The 26,454-nt window shown below is 42.0% G+C and overlaps 1 protein-coding gene across 4 annotated transcripts in view; it reads right to left on the bottom strand.

Moving 5' to 3' along the window:
- The window catches only part of SRGAP2 (SLIT-ROBO Rho GTPase activating protein 2), a gene marked incomplete at both ends in the record, with an annotated part of 235,228 nt that overhangs the window by 107,535 nt on the left and 101,239 nt on the right, over positions 1–26,454 (bottom strand). For all 4 annotated transcript variants that reach the window (XM_079698757.1, XM_079698756.1, XM_079698755.1 and 1 more), the window contains one exon: positions 7,416–7,578. In XM_079698757.1, the coding sequence (XP_079554883.1) occupies positions 7,416–7,578 (163 nt within the window). The remainder of the gene's footprint in view (positions 1–7,415; positions 7,579–26,454) is intronic.

The following is a 26,454-nucleotide window of genomic DNA, read 5'->3' on the forward strand; positions in this document are numbered from 1 at the left end:
GTAGCAGGGGAAAACATGGCTCACAGACAGACAGATGGTATCTTATGGTTTCAGATGTACCGCTGTGCTCTCGGGTTTCCCCAAGATGGAAACCAGGGTATCTACAGCAGTGATTCTCAACCCTGACTATATGAAAGAATCAGCTGGGCCCTATCCCAGAGAATATGATTCAATTGCCCTGAGGTGGGGCCTTGCCATGGTTATTTTTTAAATTATCTTTTAAATCAACTTTATTGAGGCATAATTTACATACAATAAAATGTATACATTTTGTGTATGTACTATGATACATTTTGACAAATGCACACACTTATGTAACCACCACCATAATGAACACTGTATGACATTTCCATAACCCCCAGTTCCCTTGTGTCCCTTGGCAGTCAACCTCCATCCCCACTCTGGCCCCAAGGCAATCACTAATTTACTTTCTATCACTATAGATTAGAGTTATCTTTTATAAAATTTCATATAAATGGAATCATACAGAATGTACTCTTTGCGTCTGGCTTCTTTTTATCAGTATAATGTTTTGTGAATTCATCTACATTATTGTATCCATCAGCATTTCATTTCTTTCTATTGCTGAGTAGTAGTCATATATGGATGTAACACAATATGATTTTCCACAATATGCTTATCTATCTGTTAATGGATATTTGGGTTGTTCCCAGTTTTGGCTATTACAAATAAATAGCCAAAACTAACTACCATTAGTTTCCTATGGTAGCCATAACAAATTTTTGCAAATTTGGTGGCTTGAAACAACACACATTTATTCTCTTATAGTTCTGGAGGTCAGAAGTCCAAAACCAAGTTCACTGGGCCAAAACCAAGATATCAGCAGGGCTGAGTTCCATTAGAAGCCTCTCAGGGAGAATCTGTTTCCTTGCCTTTCCTAGCATCTAGAGTTGCATTCCTTGGCTCCATCTTCAAAGCCTAGCATCTTCTCTCTGTGACTTTGCTTCCCTCTGCATCTCTCATATGGCTGGCCTTCTCTTTTGTCTGTAATCTCCCTCCACCTCCCTTATACAAGGACACTAGTAACTGCATTTAGGGCCCACTTAGGTAACGAAGCATAAAATCCCCATCCTAAGATCCTCAAATTCATCATATGTGTAAAGACTTATGGATAAAGTAAACATTCACAGGTTCTAGGGATTAGGACAGGGACATCTTTGGGGTGGGACCATTATTCAGCCTACAACAAAAGCTATTCTGAATATTCAGGTACAAGTCTTTGTGTAGATATATACTTTTATTTCTCTTGGATAAATACCTAGACGTGGAACTGATGGGTTATATGGTAAGTACATATTTAACTTCATAAGAAACTGCCAAACTATTTTCCAAAGCGGTTGTCCCATTTTATATTTTCACCAGCAACATATGAGAATTCCATCCATCCGAACAGCTGGTATTGTCAGTCTTTTTAATTTTAACAATTTAGTGAGTATGTTGCATATCTCTGTATAGTTTTAATTTGCATTGCCCTGATGATTAATGATATTGAGCATCTTTTCATGAGCTTATTGGCCATTTATGTATATCTTCTTTAGTGATGTGTCTATTAAAACCTTTTGCCTATTTAAAAAAATTTGGGTATTCTGTCATCTTATTATTGAGTTCTATGTATTGCAAATATATTCTCCCAGTCTGTGGCTTATCTTTCATTTTCTTAACAATGTCTTTCCAAGAGCAAAAGTCCAAGAATTGATGAAGTCCATTTTACATTTTATTTTTCTTTTATAGTTCATGCTTTTTATATCCTAAGAAATCTTTGTCTCTTCAAGGTCACAAAGATTTTTTTTTAAGAACTTCCCAAGTGACTCTCTTGCAAAGAAGAAGTTGAGAACTACTGGTCTATTGGGAATCTGACCTAGCTTTCTCAATTTAACCTGACTTTCTGCCATAGAACCTTAGGGTAATAAATGTAAAACAGGAGTACAGTTACCTGAAATACCATAAAAAGAAAAATGCAATTCAGAGTCTTAGGACTATCTGAATTGACTGGTTTCCAAGCCTAAGTGTGAGCAGTTGTTAAGGGCTAGAAACAGTGACTTGAAAAGCCAGGTTGGAGGTACTTTTAGGGTATCCCAGCTAAGTGAAAGGAGGAGGAGAGGACAGGATTGTCTTCTCCCCAGTGGGAAAAAGCACACCCAAGTTTATTTCAATTTAAACTGAAAAAGTGAGAAAAATGATTTCTATTCTTGGTGGGATCACTTAGAACATGCCTTTCACAGAGGCGAGATGGAGCTGGGAATCAGAATTGACAGTATTTGGCCCCTATTTTTGAAGTCACCACATTAAACAAATGAAGGTGGCAGCAATAATATTTCCCCAGACCTTGGTTCCAACAGGGGTTAGACAGACTGAGCTTTCATTGCATGAAAGGAGATGTCAGGAGCACCAAACAGGCACAATTTTCCCTGGAGTCCTAGACAAAGTGGGCCTGTTTCTAAGCTGTGGACAGGAGGTTACTTTCTCTAGATGTTATATTTAGCTAAAGGAGTCTCTACCAGGGCTTCATGCAACATGTAAAATATGTCCCAGCAGACATAACCACAAACCAGAGGGCCAGCAGGCAGCATCCCTTAAGGGGGTTCAGTAGCATAGAAGGGCCAATTGTGCAGCCACCCTGACATCTCCAAATTAGCTGAGTTAGCTGTGAGCCAGATTTTTGGTCAGTTCTCATATTTAATGAGTCTTTGTTTCCCTCTTACTAGAGATTCTGCCCCTGGGGAGAAAAACATGCTGCCCTATTTCATTCTCAACTTCCAGCTGCTTGCCCAGACACCAGGTAGGAGAAACAACCCAATGTTGATGTTTACCACCTCCAGATCCTTTGAAGGGTTCTGTGCTAAAAGATTAGGTTAATTCTGTAACTAAGTGAAATATCTGAATTCAATGAAAAAGAGCAAGAAAATCCAGAGTACTCTCTACTTTGCATACAACACCTAGAGAGGCCTAATAGAACACGTAGGTGGAAAACCTTGGGTTCTAGAGCCAGATGAATGTATTCAAATACACTAGTCTCACTTCTTTTTTTGCTTAATCTCTCTAAGCCTCAGTTTCTTCCTCCATAAAATAAGGGTAATAGTAATAACCACCTTATAGAAGTATTGTAAGGATTGAATAAGATAATGCATACAAAGTGCCTAAGATATTGCCTGGCACATAAGGGTTCAAAAAATTTTGGTTTTGATGATTATAGCCTTTGCCAAAGGATCATTAAGTTTTGTTGTTTTTTTTGTGTGGTACGTGGGCCTCTCACTGTTGTGGCCTCTCCCGTTGCAGAGCACAGGCTCCGGATGCACAGGCTCAGTGGCCATGGCTCACGGGCCCAGCCACTCCGCAGCATATGGGATCTTCCCGGACTGGGGCACGAACCCGTGTCCCCTGCATCGGCAGGCGGACTCTCAACCACTACGCCACCAAGGAAGCCAGGATCATTAAGTTTTATAGATTAAAAAAAATTTTTTTTAAGGAAGAAAACCCGTGATTTTTGCCAGTGATAAGCAGACTCAAATTCACTAAAACGCAGGTAAATTTTCACAGGTGTCCATAGCTGAACCAGAAATAAAGGTATCTTTTCTGAAGCCTCTGTCTCCAGAGAAATGTGGTTTTCCTTTTGCTACTGGAACCAAATTTACAGGTAAAATAAGAGGTATATTTATTTTATATATTTGGATTTCAGTGTGGTGTCTCTTGGTTGCTGGCCATCATAGATAATAGAATCTGAAACAATGCTTCATTCTTTAAGAAATGAGGTCTTCCATTGCTTAAGCTAGCCCCCTCTCCATACGCAGACCCACTTTTGTTCACTCTTATCTTGGGGACTGCAGCTTACCTATCACAATTTAACAAAGGTCATCCAACAACTGGAAGGAAGCCCTCAGTGTAGGATGTCTTTGTCGTCACACAATTACAGTGTATTCGATTTCTAAGGCAGCATGGAGGTCGTATAGCCCAAATACTTTTCCTTAAACTTGAGGGGACTGAGGCATAAAAAAGAGAAGTATTTGTCCAGAGTTTCAGAGTTACTGGCGAAGCTGAGCAGAAGGGAAAGGGTCCCTTAGAGAAGGGCTCTGCTCTAATAGCATAAAGTGAGCCCCAGAAAGCTTCACATAACTTCCAGGGTGACCAGGGACATTCCTCAGTTCTCTTACCCGATTATTATAGCTCAACCAGTGGGATTCTAATTCTTCATGTGCAACATACTCTAAACAAAAGAGACTGAAAATTTAAGGTATGGAGAGAAAATGCTTCTTTGTCCATTACTAGAAAGCAGAGAGCCTCTCACCCAGCCAAAAAGAATTAATCTATTCTTACAATCAGCTAAGCCAGCTTCTACCTTAGAGTTCTCTGTGTACACTAGATGCCAGGGGAGAGAAAAAAGAGGTTATTCACCCTGTGGGATAGTAAACATTGGCTATTCGACAATCCTACGGATATCTTTAATCATATATAATTTTTTTTTTTTTTTTTTTTTGCGGTACGCCGGCCTGTCACCGCTGTGGCCTCTCCGGCTGCAGAGCACAGGCTCCTGACGCACAGGCCCAGCGGCCATGGCTCACGGGTCCAGCTGCTCCGCGGCATGTGGGATCCTCCTGGACCGGGGCACGAACCCGCGTCCCCTGCATCGGCAGGCGGACTCCCAACCACTGCGCCACCAGGGAAGCCCTAATCAACTATAATTTAACTGATGAAAAGTTATAATGATCAAGAGAAAATCCTATGATCCGTAACAACATACAACCATATGAACAAATCTCACAAATACAATAATGAATGAGAGAAACCAGACACAAAAGAGTATACACTGCATGATTCTATTTATATAAAGTATGAAACCAAGCAAAACTAATCTCTGCTGTGGACAGTCAGGACTGATGTTGTCCTTGGGTGTTGGGACCACCCCTCCCAACCCCCCAGTGACTAGAAGGGAGCATGAGGGGACTTCTGGGGGTACTGAAATATTCTGTTTCTTGATCTGGGAGATGGTTACCAGGTGTGTTCAGTTTGTAAAAATGCATTTAGCTGTAAGCCTATGATACATGCACTCTTCTTCAATGAAATGTAATATATAAACAGTCCTGTGATTAATTAGCAATTCTTCCTTACACCCTCAGCATAGAAATGCATGGCTTAAGGAGGTCAATGCTTAGACCACAGCTAGGAATATCATTCATGAGTGGGTAGGGATATATACCATGTCTTACATACATGCCGTGCACTTAGGCTTTTTGTGAAATGTGAATGGCATTTGAGGAACCAGGAACATGTCTTTGATAGCTGGCTGCCTTTGGCATAAACAGCTCTGAGATCTGGAGGGGTTATAAGACTCTCTCTGCTTGGCTCTTCTCTAACTTTCTGAAAAGGGAGCGGAGAGATTGGGTGAAGTCTAGATAGCTGAAAATGTCTCATAAAAGTTTTTCTCAGATGAACAGAGAAAATGGAGGAGGGAAATATCCATCAACCCCTTTTCTTCTCAAGATAGTCTAAGTGGCTGTCAAGATAGTAGAGAAGTGGTATCTGATCACTGTCAATGTTCCACTTAAATAGGTTTAAAAATATGTTTTTTAAAAATAAAGATTGTATATATTTCAAGTGTACAACAAGATGAGTTGATACACAAATACACAGTGAAATGATTACTACAGTCAAGATAATTAATATATCATCTCCTCACATAGTTACCTTTTTTTGTGTGTGTGAAAAGAGCCCCTGAAATCTACTCTCTTAGCATAGTTCCAGTATTCAATACAGTATTATTAACTATAGTCATTAATTTTAGTCACATACAACATCACCAAGTGTTGCAGAATGATTCAAGTTAATGACAAGCAAGCTAGAGCAGGTGCTGGGAAGCATGAGGACACGGTGAAAAGTACCCTCGCCCCTAAACCAAGTATGGCTCCAACCAGAGCACAGCCGGGCCACTAAAAATAGCTAGTGAGCTCTGCAAGGAGTTATCTTTCTCTTCCTTCTTTTCATTCTGAGATGATTGTACCCTTAATATCCTGTCTGTAAGACACAGGGAAAGCCCCTTCACAGATGCAATTATGTAGATGGACGATTCTAAAGCGGTTCTTTTTTCATGCTGCTATAAACAGAAGAAATTGGGTTCTAATTCCAGACCTACTGAGATCTGTATACTTCCTAATGTTAAGAATTAGAAAACTGACCAAGAACTAAGGCTACTATCGACCACAGTCCTGTTTACTGAAGTCCATTCTCTCCCGGCGTCAATTTTTTTTTTTTTTTTTGTTACGCGGGCCTCTCACTGTTGTGGCCTCTCCCGTTGCAGAGCACAGGCTCCGGACGCGCAGGCCCAGCGGCCATGGCTCACGGGTCCAGCCGCTCCGTGGCATGTGGGATCCTCCTGGACCGGGACATGAACCCGTGTCCTCTGCATCAGCAGGCGGACTCTCAACCACTGAGCCACCAGGGAAGCCCTCAGCGTCAAATTTTAACACTGGATTTTGTCAACTGGGAACCAGTGAATTCCCTATATATGAAATCAATGCTAGCCCTCTATATATCCTCTTTTTACATATCACTTGTGGGAAGATTATTCACCTTCTAAAAAGTCTTCTGGGGATGTCAGAGCTTGAATGTTGGACATGGTATATCATGTACAATGGTTGGGGCTTTTGCCACCATCTGTAACCAAAAGCCATGAATAAATGACTCCATTAAGAGCTCAGGTTGAGAGAGCTTAGAAAAGAGCTTCTTGGGTTTCCAAAGGCTAGTTCCACTACTGGCAGGTAAGGTGAATTTGGTATAAATTTCTTAAGATTATCACAATAAATTTTGAGTTTTTCCTTAGTCAAATTTTTTGACATACACTCAAGGAATTGTGACAAACAACTAAGCTTCAGAAAGCATTCAGGGATGGGTTTGAATTCCACCTGGGGTACCAAAAAAATAAAAAATAAAAAGAGGAAGAAAGCATTCAGGGACCCAAAGACAAAGATACGTCACGATAAGAATAACCAAATTCATGAATTCACCTTGGCCAAGATGAGAACTTGGAAAGAGAACTAAACCAAAAACATAAACATACATGGACTTGCTAAATGAACTAGAAGAAGAAATCATGAAACGACACAGAAGATTTCCGCATCTCAACAGCTTCACAAACCACTTAGGAAATCAACCAAACACAGTCATTATTAATATACACAAGTTATGAATTATGCTGCCAGTGCTGGGGTTGTACCTTGCAAATGGTTACTTTCTCAGGGCTACTATAAATTCAACTCAGAAAGGAAGAAAAAAAGCCAATTCAATATTTTTTCTCCATAAGTACATGGCAGGGCAAGACCCATGGAAAGCCTTTTAAGTGGGCCAATAAGATATTCTTTCTCTTATTTACAAGACTGTGTCTTTGACTAGAAATAGCTATTTACCTTTTTAAAGAGTCTTCCTGAGTCCTCGCTGACTTGGACAAATCGAGGAATGATATTATTCAGGTAGATGTCACTCAGGGTGGTGTGGTCCCTGCTCTCCCGCTTCACCTGGTTTAAGAGGAGATTCCAGCAGTTGACTGGAGAGAGAACATTTTGATCCTTCCTGTGAGAAACAGCAAGAAAAAAAAAAAAATCAGTGTTGGTAAGCAGGCAGGGCCAACATCTATGACTACAGTCCATGTCGCAAAATCACAGCAATCAGAGCCACACCAGAAATAAAGATGTCTTTCCTGAAGTGGCACCTCTAGTTTTCTCTTTTTCCAAAAACTCAGTGGAGGAAAAAGGGAGAAAATAAGAATAATGAAAAGGAGAAGGAGGAGAGAGGAAGAGGGAGAGAGGATTAGAAGAAGCAGGATTATCTGTTGAGCATCTATTATGTTCTAGAAACTTGGTAAAATCTTTATATGCATTATCTCGTTTAAGCTCCATCATTTTGTTGTCAGAAAAGAACTACCATTATCTCCATTTTACTGATGAAAGAAAAAACAAAAAACACTCAGAGAGGTTGTCACTTGCCCACAGCTAGTAAGGAGTCACAGAGACAGTAAAAGGGAGTCAGGGGCCAGAATCACAGTTCTGTGCTGACTAGAATGATTCTAGGAGGTCTGACTCCAAATTCCATGACCTCAACCACTAAATCATTTGGTTTGTGTCTAGGATTAGAGGGAAAAGTTAGTCTCTAGACAAAAATCTACACTACAGACTAAATCAATCCCCAGACATTCATCTCTCATAGGATTCAATGAAGATAACTGTGGAGGCATTTGCCATAAAATAGTCACCGAAAACTCTTCAGTCTCACAGAACGCATCTACAGAGGTTTGATTTCATTGATTGAGCCATTTTCTCATGTCCCATCCAACCAAGAGCATAAACCGTATCTGAACACATGTGTTCCAAAGATACCTACAGCCTGAGTGGATCAGTAAAGCACCAAACCTAGATGCTCATTTCTACTGAAAACACTGTGATCCAAAAGAATTACTGATTACATAATCAGCTCACAGCACTAGTTTAAGCAACACAAAGTTTTGCATCTGCAAATTGGACTTAAAGGAGAGAAACAGGAGGTAGGGGTTATTTATCAAGCGCTTACTGTGTACTTGGCCCATGGCTGGGTCCTATACTCATGTTGTTTAACCTGAACTCTACAAAACTTGATGAAGTGGGGGTTATCAACCACATTCAGCAGATGAGGAAAGTTGGACTAAGAAAGGTTAAATATCTTGTTCAAGGTCACATAGCTAAAAAGTGGCAATGCTGGCATTCAAGAACAAGCCCTGTAATTGTAAAGAGAATGCTTGTAATCACTGCAAAGTATCACAACCAGTTTGTTCCCGTTTCCCCTCTCCCCTCCCTACAGACAGACTTTTTTTTTTTTGGTTTTGAGAGAAGAGTTTTTTTTTTTTACATCTTTATTGAAGTATAATTGCTTTACAATGGTGTGTTAGTTTCTGCTTTATAACAAAGTGAATCAGTTATACATATACATATGTTCCCATATCTCTTCCCTCTTGCGTACTACTGGGCATATACCCTGAGAAAACCATAATTCAAAACGAGTCAGACAGGGGCTTCCCTGGTGGGGCAGTGGCTGAGAGTCCGCCTGCCGATGCAGGGGACATGGGTTCGTGCCCCGGTCCGGGAAGATCCCACATGCCGCGGAGCGGCTGGGCCCGTGAGCCATGGCCGCTGAGCCTGCACGTCCGGAGCCTGTGCTCCGCAACGGGAGAGGCCACAACAGTGAGAGGCCCGCGTACCGCAAAAAAAAAAAAAAAAAAAAAAAGAGTCAGACAGACTCGTAATGCAAAGAAAGCAAGCTGAGAGTGGCTTGGTTAGCGAGTCTGCACCACCTCCCTTCCTGCTGCCAGGCACCTGTGACTTGTAGTGCATGGAATAGAAGGGCTCTTTCAGTTCAGTCGTAAGGTAACTATTAACAAATAATCCCGCCACACCTATTCTGGCTTCTGAACACACCATTAAATCAAAATATCTGTCTGACCAGCACCAACAGGCTGCTTCAAACCAATGAATATTAGAGTCCAAACTGACACTGTTTCATACCTGCACTCCTCCCCTACCCGCTGCCCCAGGCACCACACTTCTGTGGTCAAAATCCCTAACAGGTATGTGCTGACCACTGTGGGAACAACTGTATCCACTTACCTTTCTAGGGAAATTAAAAGATTTCTATGGAAATTAAAAATATATACTAGCTAAGAGAGAGAGATACATGTAATTAGTCCACTCCTTTCAAAACTTCTAGCATCTGGGAAAAAAAATGTAAATAGGAAACAATCCTAAACTCAAAACGGTGAGATCTGAGCACAAGCATTCAGCAATATTTGATATTTCCACCTCAAGAAAACTTTCAAATTGATTCCAAATCAGTCTCAGTTACAAAATCCTAAGTATCTAATTTTTGGGGGGTGGCAAGACATCCATGTCCTCAGTAAGCATGGGATACACCAGGCAATTACACTTGCTTTTTAAAAGGGCAGATCTTCCATGACCTTAACTTTACAACTGGTTTCAATCTGTTTCTTGCAGATGAATGTGGGTTGGTGGTGCCTCTTTGTTCTTCTCCTAGAGTGCTTTACACACTTAAAAACAATACTACAATTCAATTTTATAAACGTATAAACATTTGTATCTTAAATGAACAAAGTACAGTAGTAGGAGCTTTAGTGGTTATAAAAGTGCTGATGTCACAGTACAGTGTGGGAGACAAAGAAAGACCTATAATATAACAAAAGGTTAAAGGTATGAACAAGGGGCCTCCTAGCTCACCAATGTACATCACAGATCACAAGTGAGGCAGGAGAGGCAAAACCGGTTCAATACCATGCAAGAGGATGCAGACCATAAATCCCAAGGGGACCCTTGAGTAAACAAAGATGAGTTAATAAGAAGGATGGGCAGAAGTGAGACCCTTTTAAAATGCCTTATCACTTAACACTCATAAATTTATACTTATTAAAAACTTCTAAGGTGCTACAAAAACTTTTACCACATGTATTTATTTCCATTCTTACAGCATGTGGTGGGACAGCCATTATTAGTTTCAGTGAGCAGAAGCTTTAAAATGTGTTCTGAGAAATGCTGGAGTTACAGAGAATCATATTTCAGTTTCAAACAATTGTAATATACCCATTCAAATGAACAACCCCCACTGAAATATGTAAAGGACCCAGGACCCTGTTTCCCTGCAGTAGATACCACCACAATGTCTCATGGGCTGCGGAGGTAAGCTTTGTTATATGCAAGCTTTGGAATAAAGAATCAATGCATGTATCCAGACTGCTGGAAAACGTGCTATCGATTAGAATGTATGTTGCTCTGCACAGGTTTAGTTTTTAATTCAACCTGTGTGCCTCCTTGAGTAAAGTTGTTCAGGTGAGCACATGATTTGACACACAGTGGCCAAGTTCAATTACGTGCCACAGAAGGCTTAGGGGCCTATGCTGGGTTCATGGTAGACCACAGTTGGGTAGTAAGGATATACACGCTCAATATCATCTCATTTCATTATCAGCTGTTGTAAAGCTTATTATACATTTCCATTTATCCAATTAATATTGATGAAGGAGAATAGGAATAGCTTCTGGGTAATGTCAGTGATTCAACTTTAAAACAGAAAACATCCTTCTTTTTCAAGCATCTAAATCAATTTAAAACTATCTCAAGATTACGACAACTCGTCTGCGTGAGTCGGGATTTCTTGATATTGAGCAACCCAAACCAGAACCTGAAATAACTTGGATGCTGAAACTGATATAAAACTGCAACCCTTGATTCATAATCTGGGTTCATAAACCCAGCCTCAATGTTTCTACTGATTAACTCTGTAATAAGTACTCTTTATAAATTGGCACTTTAAAAGTAGATTTACACATATGAAACACTGCTTTGATCTGTTGCATATATGGGAGTTCTATGTAAGATTTTTATTTTAAAAAAGGAGTCTATGGCCCTAAAAAAAAGTACTAGACTCTGTTGTCTGTTTCTCCCAGGGTTTCCCACTTTTTTACTATTACTGTAGTTTTCATACAGTATTTTTGGCTCTTTGCATTTGTATGCTTTCTCAGACTTATTTCTCCTTCCAACGGAGGTGATTTAATTAATTCACTTATTTATTTTGGGATAGTGGTGGGGAAGGAGAGGTGTGGGGCATGCAGTAGGAGGGGAACACAACTCCACTGTAGAGGCAATTTTCCCAGCCACTATGAACAAAGGCAAAACACACGTCAGGCTGGAAAATGAGCAAGTCAACGAGACGTGATTTCATAGGGAGCAAATTAAGGTTCTGCGAGAGTGGTTTCCTGCTTCAGCAGCTTTGCAGCCTGATTTTATTTGGGGCTGCTAGAGCCAAGAGAGCTTCGTTTGGTCAGGAGATTGAAATTTGTCTTTATATCTTTTCCATCTATCATTTGTTTGTACAGTTTCTTTACTTCCCCCACCCACGGAGTCTTAGGTTGTGTGATACTTGGGCATTTAAAGAAAAGGGTCTGCATCCCTTAGGCATGTGCTGAACAGCTGCAAACCTCCTCAAACACTAATCCCTAAAAAGCAGACAAAATATCCAGAAGTATTTTTATTACTTAAAACTTTTTTCAGGAGGAAGATCAAGAAAACGTAATACTGTAATTGAGAGGGAATGACTCTGGAGTCAAAAAAAAAAAAAACAACAGGAGAAAAAGGAGGCTCAGAAAGTCACGAGCCAACTATGCATCCAGAGAATGATCATTGTAAATGATCATCTGAAAGAGCTCAACCCGGGGCTACCCTGGTGGCGCAGTGGTTGAGAGTCTGCCTGCCGATGCAGGGGTACAGGTTCGTGCCCCGGTCTGAGAAGATCCCCCATGCCGCGGAGCGGCTGGGCCCGTGAGCCATGGCCGCTGATCCTGCGCGTCCGGAGCCTGTGCTCCGCAACGGGAGAGGCCACAATGGTGAGAGGTCCGCGTACCGCAAAAATAAATAATAAATAAATAAATAATAAAATACCTAAGGTGAAGAGCTAACTCCATAAAGGTCCAAGTTGGCCTTGACAGAACACTTCCCCTTTTTTCCATATCCCCTCTGTTCAGTTTCAGTTGTCTCATCTGTAAAATGGACACATGTCCTGTTGTTGTACATCTAGCTCCCCAAAGATCTTCAAAGCATGACTGTAAAATCCTGCAACCTCTCCTGGCCTAAGGTGCCATTTAATTAATGATGACTCTGTTCACAGCTCTGCAGATGGGCTGCATGACACAAGCCTGGCATTACCGGATGGCTTGAGCTTCTGCATTGTTCTACTGAGGTACGTTTCATTTTGGGCCAATGGTCTCTGACTTGCCCACCTCATGGGGCTGTTGTGTGGCTCAAATGAGATGATGAATGCAAAAAACAATTACATCAAAAGTAAAGCACTATACAAATGTGAAGAAATATTATTATTTTTATTTCCAAACAAACTAGGATTCAGCTTTCATCAATTTCCAACATGCTCCTCACCCGGCTCTGGGTCAGGGCCAAGAGCTCAGCCTGCTGCAAATGCACAGCCCTCAGCAAATAATGGTTGGAATCAGTCCGCAGCAACAGGCAATTAAGCAAGCAGCTGTAAGTCTCTGGGAAGACATGAGGGAGATACCAACAGGAGAGCAGAATTTAATCTTCCACTGTCCTTCTGCCAAGGGGCAAGGTGGAAGGATCAGTCCTGCGTTCCACACAGGAAACTGTGCTGAGGTAGACAGGAAAGAAACCAAAGGGAGCCCAGATTGCCAGAACCCTAGATGCTTCTGCAACTTCCACTGAGCCCCCTTTCCCAACATTCCTATCAAACCTGTCAGTCTGTATATAAAGGTGGCAAATGTCAAAACATCTAAGAAGAACGTGGTTTCTCACTTTTAAAAACAGACATACATGTGAGGGTATACAAACACCCAGATGAGTTAAACAAATACATCATTCAATATGGATTATTGAGTACCCAACTGTGAGGAGGATAAAAAATAAATAAAAGGGATCATTTAGTGATAGTTGGACAGGAAACTAGTGACAAGGAGGAGGCTAGATTTTTAAACCTAAATTCCTGCCTGGTACCTTGATTAAAATGAAGTGAACTGAGGCAGCCAAAGAGATTACTTTATTCAGATGAGTGTTATTAGCCTTTCTGGCTTACTTTTTCTATTACGCATTTTGCTGATGCCGACAGAAGCAGACCGGCTGGATAGAGAGGCAAAGCCGCAGCGGATTTATGGCTTGACAGTGCCATGCATAAAATCAGACCCTTGCTGACCCAGATAAGCCAGAGGATGGATGGGATTTGCTGGGGAAGGTGTTAAAAGAAGGAGGGGAAAAAAATCACCAAGGTGAGAACTGACTTGAAAAAGATTCTGCCTATAATGGTTGCTGCTGGTTGTGTGACCCAGTAGTACAGTGGCAGCCTGGAGGTATCTTTCAAAGATAGGCAGGCAGGCAGGCAGGGAGGGGGCAGGCACACTTCCCTGGGCTTATCACAGCTACAGCTTCAGTTTTGCTGGCAATGAGATCAGAGTAGGAGAGTTCAGAGACAGAAAGAAAAAAGGGCCGAAGGCAAAAAATGTATATTCTATGTATGGAGAAACCAGCTTTCAAATTTTCAGGGACAAGTTAATACCACAAATTGTCTTCAGTAGCCTAGACAGATGATTAGAAAGGATTCAAGCAGTGGTGTACCCACCTTACTCAAAATAGTCTAAACTGTCCCCTATAATCAGATTTGGGGGAAGAGCTGTATGGAAATGGAATTCTTGTGGCTCTGGATTAGTTCCAAGGAGCCCAGCCACACCCTTGGGATAATGGCATATTCAAGATCTGGGAGCTTAGGAATCTGCTTTGAAGTTGAGAACTGGACTAGCACGTGTCTGACATCTTAATGACTATTTCCTGAATGACTGTAGGGCCAAGGTTCCTCTGAGTTAGGTCAGAGAACTGGAAGTGGTTCCCAAATCTGAGCCATTGTAGAAGCGAAATGGAAACGTCTCCATCAATTTATGTCAGGTGAGAGACTTTGCCTGCCCTTCAAGCACCCCCCACCCCGTCCCGTGTTCATGGCGAGAGAAGGTTAGAGGCTCACTCAAGACAGCTCTGTGGACCCCGTGAGAAGAGACTTGGTTTGGGGGGTGGGGCAGGGCCGACACAAGATTTGAATCTTTTCCATCCCAATTTCTTGCCTAGATTTCTGACAGCTTACTGTCCAGCCTTCTTCTCTGAGTCCCTGATCTGTAAAGTCTTATTTCGTTCATTCATTCAACAAATATTGATTGAGCACCACTGTGTGCCAGGCACTGTTCTGGGCACTAGGGTTAAAGGGAGCAAAATTCTTGCTTCTGACCTGCTTCTCCCATGTTTACAGACCTCCTGGATCCAAGACATGACTTTCCCGCTCCTAAACTGTCGATCAGCTATAACCCACATCTTACCCCAGTCTTGATGCTTGAGTGTACACCGGCTTGGATGGCCCATCATGAAACCCTGATTTGGCTGCCTTAGAAGATCTACCTTCCCACCAGCGCATTCATGACTTCTGCAGACCTGGGTCCTTCCCTTCATTTATATCCCGTGTCCTGCCACTAGCATTCTCAGAATTATAGGGAGGTACAAACAAAGAGATTACTAAACCCTCCTTGTGTACTCTGGGTACAACCAAAATGCTGGAGAACAAAAACTATGCCAATATGATCCACAGAACTAAGGGCCTAGAAGTTTACTTATGTATTAAAATTTCCCCCGTCAACCCCCCCAAATAGGTTGTGATCATTCAAAAGTCTGAGCTGACTAATTCACTTAATTAAAATGAAATATCATAGCAAGAGCAAAAGACATGTGATTGATAACCAAGGGGAAAAAAAGTCATTTATAAAAGTTTAAAAACATTTTATAACCATCTACATTAAGTTAGATCCACATATTCCATAGAATAACCTATGAACAACTCTACAGTTATATCTTCAGTTTTTTCTTCTGTAGTTAATTAAGATGTCACCAGAAACCCCATAAGTAATTATAGCACATGATAAACATACAGAGAAAAAAAAATACACGCAGATGTGTTAGCAGATTTTTTTTAATGAATGAAATCTTGGGAGATGACTGAGACAGACAGTTTGGCTCACTCCTGGTAGTTCATTCTAGAAAAATAAATACCTGTTTGTGCCAAACTGGAATGACATCACTCAGAAATCCACACACATTTTCAAAGCAGTAACCACTACCTTGGGAGCAGGCATCTCTCAGGCACCAGGCAAGAGTGGAGAAGTTTGATCTACAGCCAGTAACTCCTCTTGCCTGGCAAATGGTCCTTTAGCATGTCAAGTACCAACAAGCCACTTGGGAAGAAAGGGTATCCCTAAGATTCAGACCTCCCCCTCCAGAATACCTGTTAATGAAACAATATGTTTCCTTACTTGGCTCATGATAACAATGAGAAAGGAGAAATAAAGTAAAATGATTTGGTTCTGTGAAACTACAGAGCTACATGGAATGAAGTCTAAATAGTTATCAGATCTGCTGCCTGCACCATCATCAGTTCTCATGTGTTATTTTGATATTTATCTTGCTTACTGGAAGGAAGCCTCTTGAGGACAGGGGATAGTTTGGAATACTCAATGAACGTCTATCACCAACAATGGATGGGTAGTTAATCATCATCCACTAATGACAGATATCACAGCCACAGAAATCCTGTTAAATGTAGAGCACAGTAAGACAATTCATTTAATGAATAGTTAATATCTTCAGCCTCCATTAATCTTGCCTAATCAACTACTGCAGCATGAATCTGGGAGGCTGCTGAGTGACTGAATTTGTTCACCCATTGGTTTATGTGCTGTAAATTACAGCATATTATTAACCATGCCGATACTTTGCCGGCAAAATTTTAAAGGGATGGGTGGAGTAAAAGATGCCTTGGTCAATTTCCAGGTTAGTCGGTTACTGAGTTCTACTGGTCTATAAGGACTCTGGATGAACGATGACACCCCATCTCAGCAAGGTGGTATTCTGTGGAAAGCACTCTGAACCATGCTTACGACCTATAGTCTAGTCTTAATTCTGCCACTTGCTGGCCAGGTAATCTTGGATAAGTCACAGATGCACTCTGGGCCTCAACATTTCTTCATCTACTTAAAAAAAAATAAATGGGGACAGTAGACCTGCCCTGCCTAATTCACATGGCTATTATGAAGATCAAGTCACACGAGGTAATGTCCATTAAAAAAAATCATAAACACTAAAATGTTCTACACCTACATATCAGTATCGTCATCATGTGTTATTATTGTTATAGCTATGTTATTACTTGGCAGTCCATACAATGTATTTACACGCACAAAACAAAGTAGCTAGAGTCATGTCTGAAAAGATAAACATGTCCCCAAATTCCCAGGCCTTATTACCCAAGTTGCAATGAACTTGCTTTATAAATTTCATACTTTGTCCGTGCACTAAATAGGAATACATTTTGTTGCTATTAATTTATCATCTGGTTCTCTGGAAATTCCCAACCTCAGTGAATCTCCTGTGGAGAGGAGACCTAGGAGAGGCTTTAAAGGGAAGACTTTTAAAGTGCAAAGAGAAGCACCAGAGGGTATAAAAAACAGAATCCTGGGCTTCCCTGGTGGCGCAGTGGTTAAGAATCCACCTGCCAATGCAGGGGACACGGGTTCGAGCCCTGGTCTGGGAAGATCCCACATGCCGTGGAGCAACTAAGCCTGTGCTCCACAACTACTGAGCCTGCGCTCTAGAGCCCACAAGCCACGACTACTGAGCCCATGTGCCACAACTACTGAAGCCCGTGCGCCCTAGAGCCCATGCTCTGCAACAAGAGAAGCCACTGCAATGAGAAGCCTGCGCACCACAACAAAGAGTAGACCCCACTCGCGGCAACTAGAGAAAGCCCACGCACAGCAACGAAGACCCAACACAGTCAAAAATAAATATAATTTATTAATTTAAAAAAATAGTATCCTGGTATTTCAGAGCTAGAAGGGCCTTTCAAGATGGTCTAGAGTCTAGAACAAACTTGTCATTTTCTAAGTGAGGAAACTGAGGCTCAGGGAGCCTGAAGTCACAGAGGTAATGGCAGAGCAAGGCAAGGAACCAGGTGTCCTGACTAGCAATCATTTTCCTATTTTATTGTGGTTGTTGCTCTATTTCAACTAAGATGCTCTTAACATCTATAAAGCACTGGTGCTGAAAGAGTTAATGGGCAATGCTCAGCTGCCCAAGCCCCAGAGCACAGAGCTATTCTAAGACAACACATAACAGGAATACCAAGGGTCCATGAACCCAGAGAGAGCAAAACTGCTGGTGCCTAATGGCGCCAGGAAGCATGTTGACACACTGCATGTGGTTACACATGAAAGGCAAGTGAATAGGAAAAGCAGTTTTGAATCCCACCCAATTCTAATTTGGGATTGGCTGTGGTCACCTACTGGAGGGCTGAGCCACACCCCAGCCACTCTGTAAAATGACCCTTCAGTTCCTTCGCGCCCTATCCTGTGGCCTCAGTTAACTCCCTCTCTGCCTTCATGAGGGCCATAATAGATACCAGGAAAAGAGGATGATCAAAGGACAGCAAGGTCCAGGAATGAGTGTGGGTGACCAGGATCACTCTATAAGGGGAAAATTCTCAGTCTGGATTCAGATGATTCTCACTAATATCTACCATCTCCAGGCAAGTGTGTGACTTGAAGCCTTGAGCAGCCACGCTCCTAAGTCCATAAGAGAGTAGTTTCTCTAAGTGTGAGTGTTCAGGACCCCAAATCACCTTGCATCAGAATCACCTGTAGTGCTTGTTTAAAATCTGGATTCCTGTGCCCCTCTTGCCAGAGATTCTGACTGGCTACAAGTGGAGTGATGCTCAAGAGTCTGCATTTTAAATACCCATCCCAGGTTATTTTATGCACACCAAAATTTTAAGAACCAATGTTCTTAAAGCAATGTTTTTCAAACTGTGGGATACAACCCATTAGTGGGGTTAAAAAAAAGTCAACTTAGCGGGTCACCAGCTAGCATTTTTCAGAAAATGAAACAGAAAACAGTGGAACAGAATAACACAGAACAAAGTAGAAAATATCAGAGTACATCACATAGAGCAAAGATACCCATGTTTTGTTTTACAAAAATGTTGCTGTTAGTTATTTATTTTAAAATATACATATGTCTGTGTGTGTATTCCAGATTGCAATATAAGATATTTGGGGGGGTGATTATACACCCCAGACCCTTTTGAGAATCTGAGGATTTCTTCAAAGTATTCACCTCCGAAGAAGGGAGAGAAAGAGGGAGGAAGGAAAGAAGGGAGGGAGGGAGGGAGGGAGGGAGGAGGACGTTATGTACATACACATCTTACTTTGCATGAGTCAGGGGTCCTTGAGGACTTCTCTTGGGGACAGTTCCTACAGGGTCTAATACTCTGGTCACTGTAGATGCCTGATATTACTGGACTATGCCAACAGCTTTCTCCTGATGCTCTGTAAACGACAGCCAGTGTCTGCAAGATGCACCTGTAAGATATGTGGCCCCACCATGTTGATTCTCTTCCCCTTATGTTTAGGGTGACTAGAAATGTTGAAGTTAAACAATGTTCTACAGAACACTAGGAGAAAGCTGATGGCAAATTCCAAGAATAAGGATTCTGAAAGCGATGGTGTGGGCACAATGTCACTGCTACTTGAGGAACACGCTCCCTCTCTAGAATACGCAGGAGCAGCCTGTGGGACTGGCACCATTGTGCATCCCTATTGATAAGGTCATTAGAGGAACATATACTTTATTCCCAAGTTAGCGACTTCTCTGACCTGTCAATACCCACATTTAAAGGCAGAGAGACGCAGCCTCACTTTCTCTACATGACCAAAAGGACAGAAATTCCTTAGTCCTTGATGGAAGATTCAAAAAGGGCACAAACAATTAGAAAAAGAGCAACAATCCAGCCTGACTGTCAGCACAGTCTCATCCCAATGGTTAGAGCTATCTGCATATAGAGAGAGTGAACACAGGGGCTAAGGTTTTAGAAACCAGCCCTTGCCAAACGAGGCATATGGAGAAGAGACGGAAGGGTGGCAAGATATAACATGGGAGGCGGCAGGGGGAGATGGGGGAGCGGGCAGGGAGGACCACTGAGAAGACAGAAAGTCAAACCTCAAAGCTATTCTAGGGCTTCCCTGGTGGTGCAGTGGTTGAGAGTCTGCCTGCCGATGCAGGGGACACGGGTTCGTGCCCCGGTCCGGGAAGATCCCACATACTGCGGAGCAGATGGGCCCGTGAGCCATGGCTGCTGAGCCTGTGCGTCTGGAGCCTGTGCTCCGCAACGGGAGAGGCCGCAACAGTGAGAGGCCCGCGTACCGCAAAAAATAAATAAATAAATAAAAAACTATTCTAAAATTCCCTGATGCTTTTTAGTAATTTGTTTTCATATGGTGGATATTGGCACAGCATCTAGGATGCTTTGGGTCCCTCTGTTTTTGAACTTAAGCTGTAGGCAAGATTCAGAAGAGCTGGAATCAGCAGTGCTGACCATGTCATATGTGTCTGGAGGAAGGAGAGAAATAAAATGAGTGTGTGGAAAGAGGGTTAAATAGGGCAGAGGAAGCGGAATCTGAAAGCCATCCCCAGACAGAGAGGAGAAAATGTCCAGGTCAGAGATGATGCAAAAGAGCTATTAGAGAGGCCAGGGCATCTGAGTGAAGAAGGCCAAGGAGGAGAAGCAGCGGGCCCATCAGAACTGGGAGTTAGCAAACAGGGCTGAAAATTCTACAAGTTCATGTGTCAATGAGCAGTGCCCTGAGGCTTCACCTCTGAGGGACCAGATCGAGCTCATCCAAAGGTCCTACATCAAGCATATTACATGAACTACTGATAAACAGTCCTCACAATCACAGCCTAGAACTGAGATGAAAGCTAGATTCTTGGTTCCCTAAATGCAACGGAGGTGATCATGGAGAACTCCAGGGAGAACAGGAGAGGAGTAGTCTGGGGAGAAAGCGGCAAGGGTCCCAACCCATAAAATGGCTTTCCCAGAGTCACAGGAGGCCCAGGGATGGGGGGGTGGGGGGGTGTCCACAGGATGGTCCTCAGTGTATGCTTTGTCTGGACTTTTGAACACTGTGTTTTGGTCCTCAAGGCTAAAAACAAAAACAAAAACAAAAAAATTTCAAACCAGTATTGAAATCTAGTTAGTAGTAGTCATGCCTGTTTCAGAGCATGGGTTAGCAATTCTGAAACTCTGTGTATACTCTAGGAATGAGCAATTAAATAAATATATTATGGATAATGGGTACCAGGTTTCTCAGTGTTCAGAGAACAGAGTTACAAATATGGAAAGGGGAGAAAATAGAATAAAACATGTAGTATTTGGTTGGAATTGAAGATATCGATGTGAACTCATAGGCTTCAATATAGATAACACACAGACAGATAGAGAAATTGATATAAAAGTATGTGGGTAAATGTGTGTGCACATATATGCATCTATTTACTACCTCTGTCTGCTGAAGGGGACTATAAACAATGGTACTCCAGTAACAAAGAGCACACCTAGCACCCATGGTTTCTAAATACCATTCCTCCTAAAAGAAACCAGGGCTCTTTGAAGAAATGGCTCCAGAGCTGAAACAAGGAAAATACAAGATGTACTTAGAACATCTTGTTGCGCCAGGAAGTATAAGAAGTACTCAAAGAATGATGGGGACATGTCAAAAGGACACAGGAACCAGCCTGCAGGGACTCTACTAGCCAAATCTGGGACAATATGAGCATTAAAATAAAGATGTTAAAACATTATAAACTACTGAATAAAATCAGAATCCATGAGTCCACATTGATATAAACAAACAAACCACCAGACAAGTATAGAGGGAGATGGAAACCTCTTCCTTACAGTAGAATCCCAACTGATAAATGTAGAAGGAATGATGGAAATTAGAAAAATTACCATTTGGTAACCATCATAGTAATAACTGATTCAAGCAAGAATCATCAATAGACGCTAAAACTAGTGGGTATAAGGTTTGAAGAATAACATGATATTTACATGGTCTCAAATGGGACAAATCATTGGCAAGTGCCTCCTCACATGGTATATTGAGAAGAATACAACATCCCTTCTATGGTATTCCTGCCCAAAGTACATAACCTGAATAAAGAAATGTTAGACATTAACAGAAGTATCAAATTAGAGAATATTCTACAAAATAGCTGGGCTGAATGCCCCCGCAAAGTGTCAATGTCATGAAATCCAAAGAAAGATCTAAAAATCTTTCCACATTAAAGGAAACTAAAGAGACAACTGAATGAAATGCATAAATCTTGGACTTTGTTTTGCCAAAAAGAAAATATTGGAAACAAATGGTAGATCTGAACGTCTGTAGATTATGTAACATTATTGTGTCAATATGTACACCCTGATTTTGATAACTATACTACCATTGGGTCAGAGAACAACCTTATTTTTCATAAATACACATTAAAGTGTGTAGGATTAAAGGGGTATCATGTCTGTAACTTATGCTCAAGTGTTTCGTAAAAACAAAATATGTATGTGCATGAGTTGTATATGGAGAGAGAGAAAGAAAGAGAAATATAAAGCAAATGTTAATATGTTAACATTTTTGGACAATCTGGATAAATGGTATACAGAAATTCTCTGACCTATTGCAATTTTTCTGTAAGTCTAAAATTATGTCCAAAAAAAATTTAAAGATCCCATTCTGGATGAAAAGGATATCAGTTCTCCCATCTTTCTTTCCTTTGGCAGTAAATATATGCTACTTTGTGTTATCTTTCTTCATATAAACCTTCTGTCTTCCACATGACATGACGAGTCTCCTGAGGGCAGAGGCTGGGTCCTATAAATCTTCGTGACCCCAGCACCTGCCAGAACCTGTCGGTCATTGTTGATGATGAAGATGCAGCCGAGTGTCTATTACTGAATCACATGTAATACAGGTGACTAAAAAGGTCCCTCTACAATTCTGGCTCCTCCGTCTTGAGCTCTATACCTTGTCAGAACACACACATTCACACACGCATATAGATACAACCTTAAATGTTTCACATTAACTGGTAACCTCTATAAGCTAGAATACTGGCTTAGTCTTCTGTGCATATTTAATTCCTAGAACAGCCCTAGAATAAGTGCTGAATAAATGTTTGCTGAAAGAATAAGTGAACCTCGCATAGTAGGATTGGTGTTCACCAAAACTTTCTATGCTAATTCACAAGAAGGCCAGGAGTAGACTTGTTTTTCAGAAGAAATAATAGCACAAGGATGCTCTCAGCCCCCAAAATAATAAGCAAGAAACCTTATCCAAGATTTTCAAACCAATTATTTCTGGCTAGAATGGCTCAAAAACGGGTCCAGATCTGATAAATCACTTTTACATTATATATATATTTTTGTATTATATATATTTTTTCCACATGGCTCCCCTGAACTATGCTGTAAAGTAGGTTTCCTAATCATTCATCAGCTGTCTGGAAACTCAGTATGTGTATCTGGGGGCCGGGAGTGGGGTGAGGACAAAAAAAAAGGCATCACTGAATTCTTTATAAGCCACATTACCTTCATTCACTTCCAGTTAATGATGTAAAGGAGACCTGGCAAAACCAACACTGAGAATGTGCAAGAATCAGGTTAGCATCTAAGACAAAGTCCCTAACAATAACATTTAATCTGTACACTAGAAGCACCTGAATGGCTTCAGGAAGTGCTAATGGAAGAATGTGCTGCACACTTACCTGAGCGTGTGCACGCATGTGTATGTAGAACTCAGTGATAGGGAAGGGCACACATTTCCACCCAGGACCAGAGAAAACAGAAGCAAGGAGGTGGCTGACAAATCTAGTCCATGTATAAAAAGGCAAGGGTGGGGGGGTGCAGGCGGGGAGAAGGGCAGAAAGTCAATAAACCTAAGAAACTGAACCTTTCTTAATTGTGCCTGCCTTCCTGGGTTTATTTGCTTTCTATTCAGAGTCCACTCAATGCCTGTGCTTTTGTCTTCCAAAGGAAATGTTTGAGGCATCATTTCCACCTGTACGCTGCGGCATCGATTCTGTACAACTTCCTCCTTTTGCTAAATCCTCGAGATGCTGCCTGTAAATTCAAAGAATTTCAAGCATCAACAGAAACCCCCACCCCCACCCCCAGAACTTAGTTACGAACATCTGTTGTTTACAAGGGTTCAGGCTGAGAGCTGCCAGACTTGTTCTGCAACCTCTACTTTTAACACAGAGGCTGCCAGGGCGGGATGTCTGAATTCCACGCAAGGATGCCCTGTCCCAACTGCTTAAGCAGAAATCGGCAAACAACAGGTCAGCATCCCCCCGTTGAAGATAATCCTGGTTTGTTCGATTCATTTTCTAATCCGGATTCTTTAACTAGCTGTACCCAAAATCTGTTAGGAAGCAGAGCTGTGCTCATCGATCTTCCCTGAATTAAAACCCGAGGGGTGGGCGTCCCCGGTGGCGCAGTGGTTGAGAGTCCACCTGCCGATGCAGGGGACGCGGGTTCGTGCCCCGGTCTGGGAAGATACCACATGCCGCGGAGCAGCTGGGTCCGTGAGCCATGGCCGCTGAGCCTTCGCGTCCGGAGCCTGTGCTCCGCAACGAGAGAGAGGCCACAACAGTGAGAGGCCCGCGTACCGCGAAAAAAAAAAACCAAAAAAACCCCAAAAAACCCCGAGGGGCAATGATCCAATGACCGGTGGAGGTGTATAAAGGGCAGGAGACTGTGGAAAGGATTTCAACTCTGAAAAACCCAAACCCTACTTTTTTTCTTATTCTCCCTAAATCCTTCATTAACACTGAGCTCTTCCCACATGACTCTCTTTCTCTTCACAGCATGATACTTCAGTACAGCACAGAAATTAGATATTAAAGTCTTTACTTCAATTAACTTGGGACCAAATCTAATTGAGAACATAACTGCTATCCTTTACCTCTCCCTGGCTGAGCCAAGCACGAGTGCCTCCCGAGCCCTCCACCTTCCCTCCCTTCCCGGTGACTACTGAAACCTGCTTTACACGGGGTCCTATTTTTAGATTCGTGTGCCCATGCGCACATGTGTGCTTATTATTCTCTCCCAGACTGTCTGATTTTTCCCCATATCAATTATGAATGTCCTTATGGCAGAGACTGTCTTTTCTTCTTATCTTGTAAACCCTCCCACTTAACACAGTCAGCTCCCAATAAAGATGACATGGCTTTTGCCTTTAAAAAAGAACTGGATCCAAGTCAATTCACTTAATTGGCTATGAATTTCTGAAAATTAAAGAACCTGCCGCACATTGCTTCCTGTGTCTACTGTGGAATTATTATGGGCTTACAAGAGCCAAGAAAATGAATACTAAAAGTTCCCTGAGCCCAGCACTGTTGTTAAGGGACATGATCACCAGGGCTGTGCCCTGGCAAGCTGAAAGCCCAAGGTGAGTCCTGGTGACATTCTGACGGCACAGCCAGCAAGACACAGGAATGCCCCAGCCTCCAACATCCTCCCAACTGTGCATAAAGCATGTTTTGCTCCCGACCTGCCCTCTATCATTCCCTGCCCTAAAAGAATGATATGAAGCCATTTATGCAGAAGCTTGTAAGCCTCGGTTTGGCCTCATGAGACAGGCAACCCTGTAAACCACAGTCTGTTATGCTCATGACTGAGATTTGTGCTGCCCTGGCCCGCTGGTCGTGATGGTGGCCGCTCAGGAGGCTGAACAGGGCTGGCGTTCTTTTATTCCCCTGGGGTGCAGTTGGGACCTGTGGGTCTCAACACTACACCTTTAATGATCTGGCAATTAGTGCTAACTACTAACTCCGTGAGGACAAGGACATCTGAGGGTGATTGTAAGACAAATTTCCTCCTCTTGATGATTATGAGCCTGGATCTAAAAATAACATGCCAGGGTTAATGACCTGGTTCAAGGTAGTTCATGACACCTTGTGAATAAGACACCGTATAGGACAAAACATACAACTGCTGAGTTTTTATAAGAACTGGACATACAATTATATAGAGTCACTTAATTGCATATTTCCTCCCAATGTAGCCATATCATAAAAATCAAGAGGCAGGAAGAGTCTGTCATTCGGGAGGGCCCATGGGGGTCGCTGAAGTAAATGGAGACTGACATACTGTTACCTAGGGCCAGGCTTAAGAACGCTTAACTGTGCGCAGGGAATAAGTGGTGAATCTAATCTACTAGGGTTTTACCTGGTATAGCTATGTTTGGTCCCAACTCCTGAGGACAAGAAAAATTGTCACTGTTACTTACATTTACTCTGGGTCAAGCACTGTCTAAGGGCCTCACATATATTAAAATTTGTTTAATCAGCATAACAACTCCATGAGGTAGACACTATTATTATCCACAATTCACAGATGAGGAAACTGAGGCAACTAACAACCTTCTTGTAAAATCACACAGCTAGTAAGTAGAAAATTCAAGATCAGAGCCCAGAAAATCTGGTTCCAGAACCTGTGATCTTGACAATCACAGCTATATTCCTTCTGTGGTGATGATAATTAGATCGGCTACCATTTTTTGAGCATCTAGTAAGTTATAGGCATTCGGCTAGTGCTTTACATATATTATATCTAATCTTTAGAACAACTCTTCAAGGTAGGCATTACTCTCCACATTTCAAGGATGAGAAAACTGAAGTGAAAAGGGGTTAAGTGACTTGGTCAAGGTCACACAGCTGTAAGCAGAAGATCCAAATTTGTCTGGATTAAAGCTCTCAGCTTTTTCTGCTAAGCTGTAAAGCCTCCCAAAGACCTTTCAAATGAATTCTTTCTCTGTTCAAAAGACAGGCCACCACTCTGTCTTGCTGATCCCCCAAAGTGCCTGTGTTGCTTCTCTCCTCTTATCCACATGAGAGGAGACCTCCCAACTCTTCCAAAAAGGACCCAACCACCACTTAAAGTTCTATATGGACTGGGCCAGTGAAAAACTCACCAACA

Source organism: Hyperoodon ampullatus (assembly GCF_949752795.1).
Source record: "Hyperoodon ampullatus genome assembly, chromosome: 2".
NCBI classification, from domain to species: Eukaryota; Metazoa; Chordata; class Mammalia; order Artiodactyla; family Ziphiidae; genus Hyperoodon; species Hyperoodon ampullatus.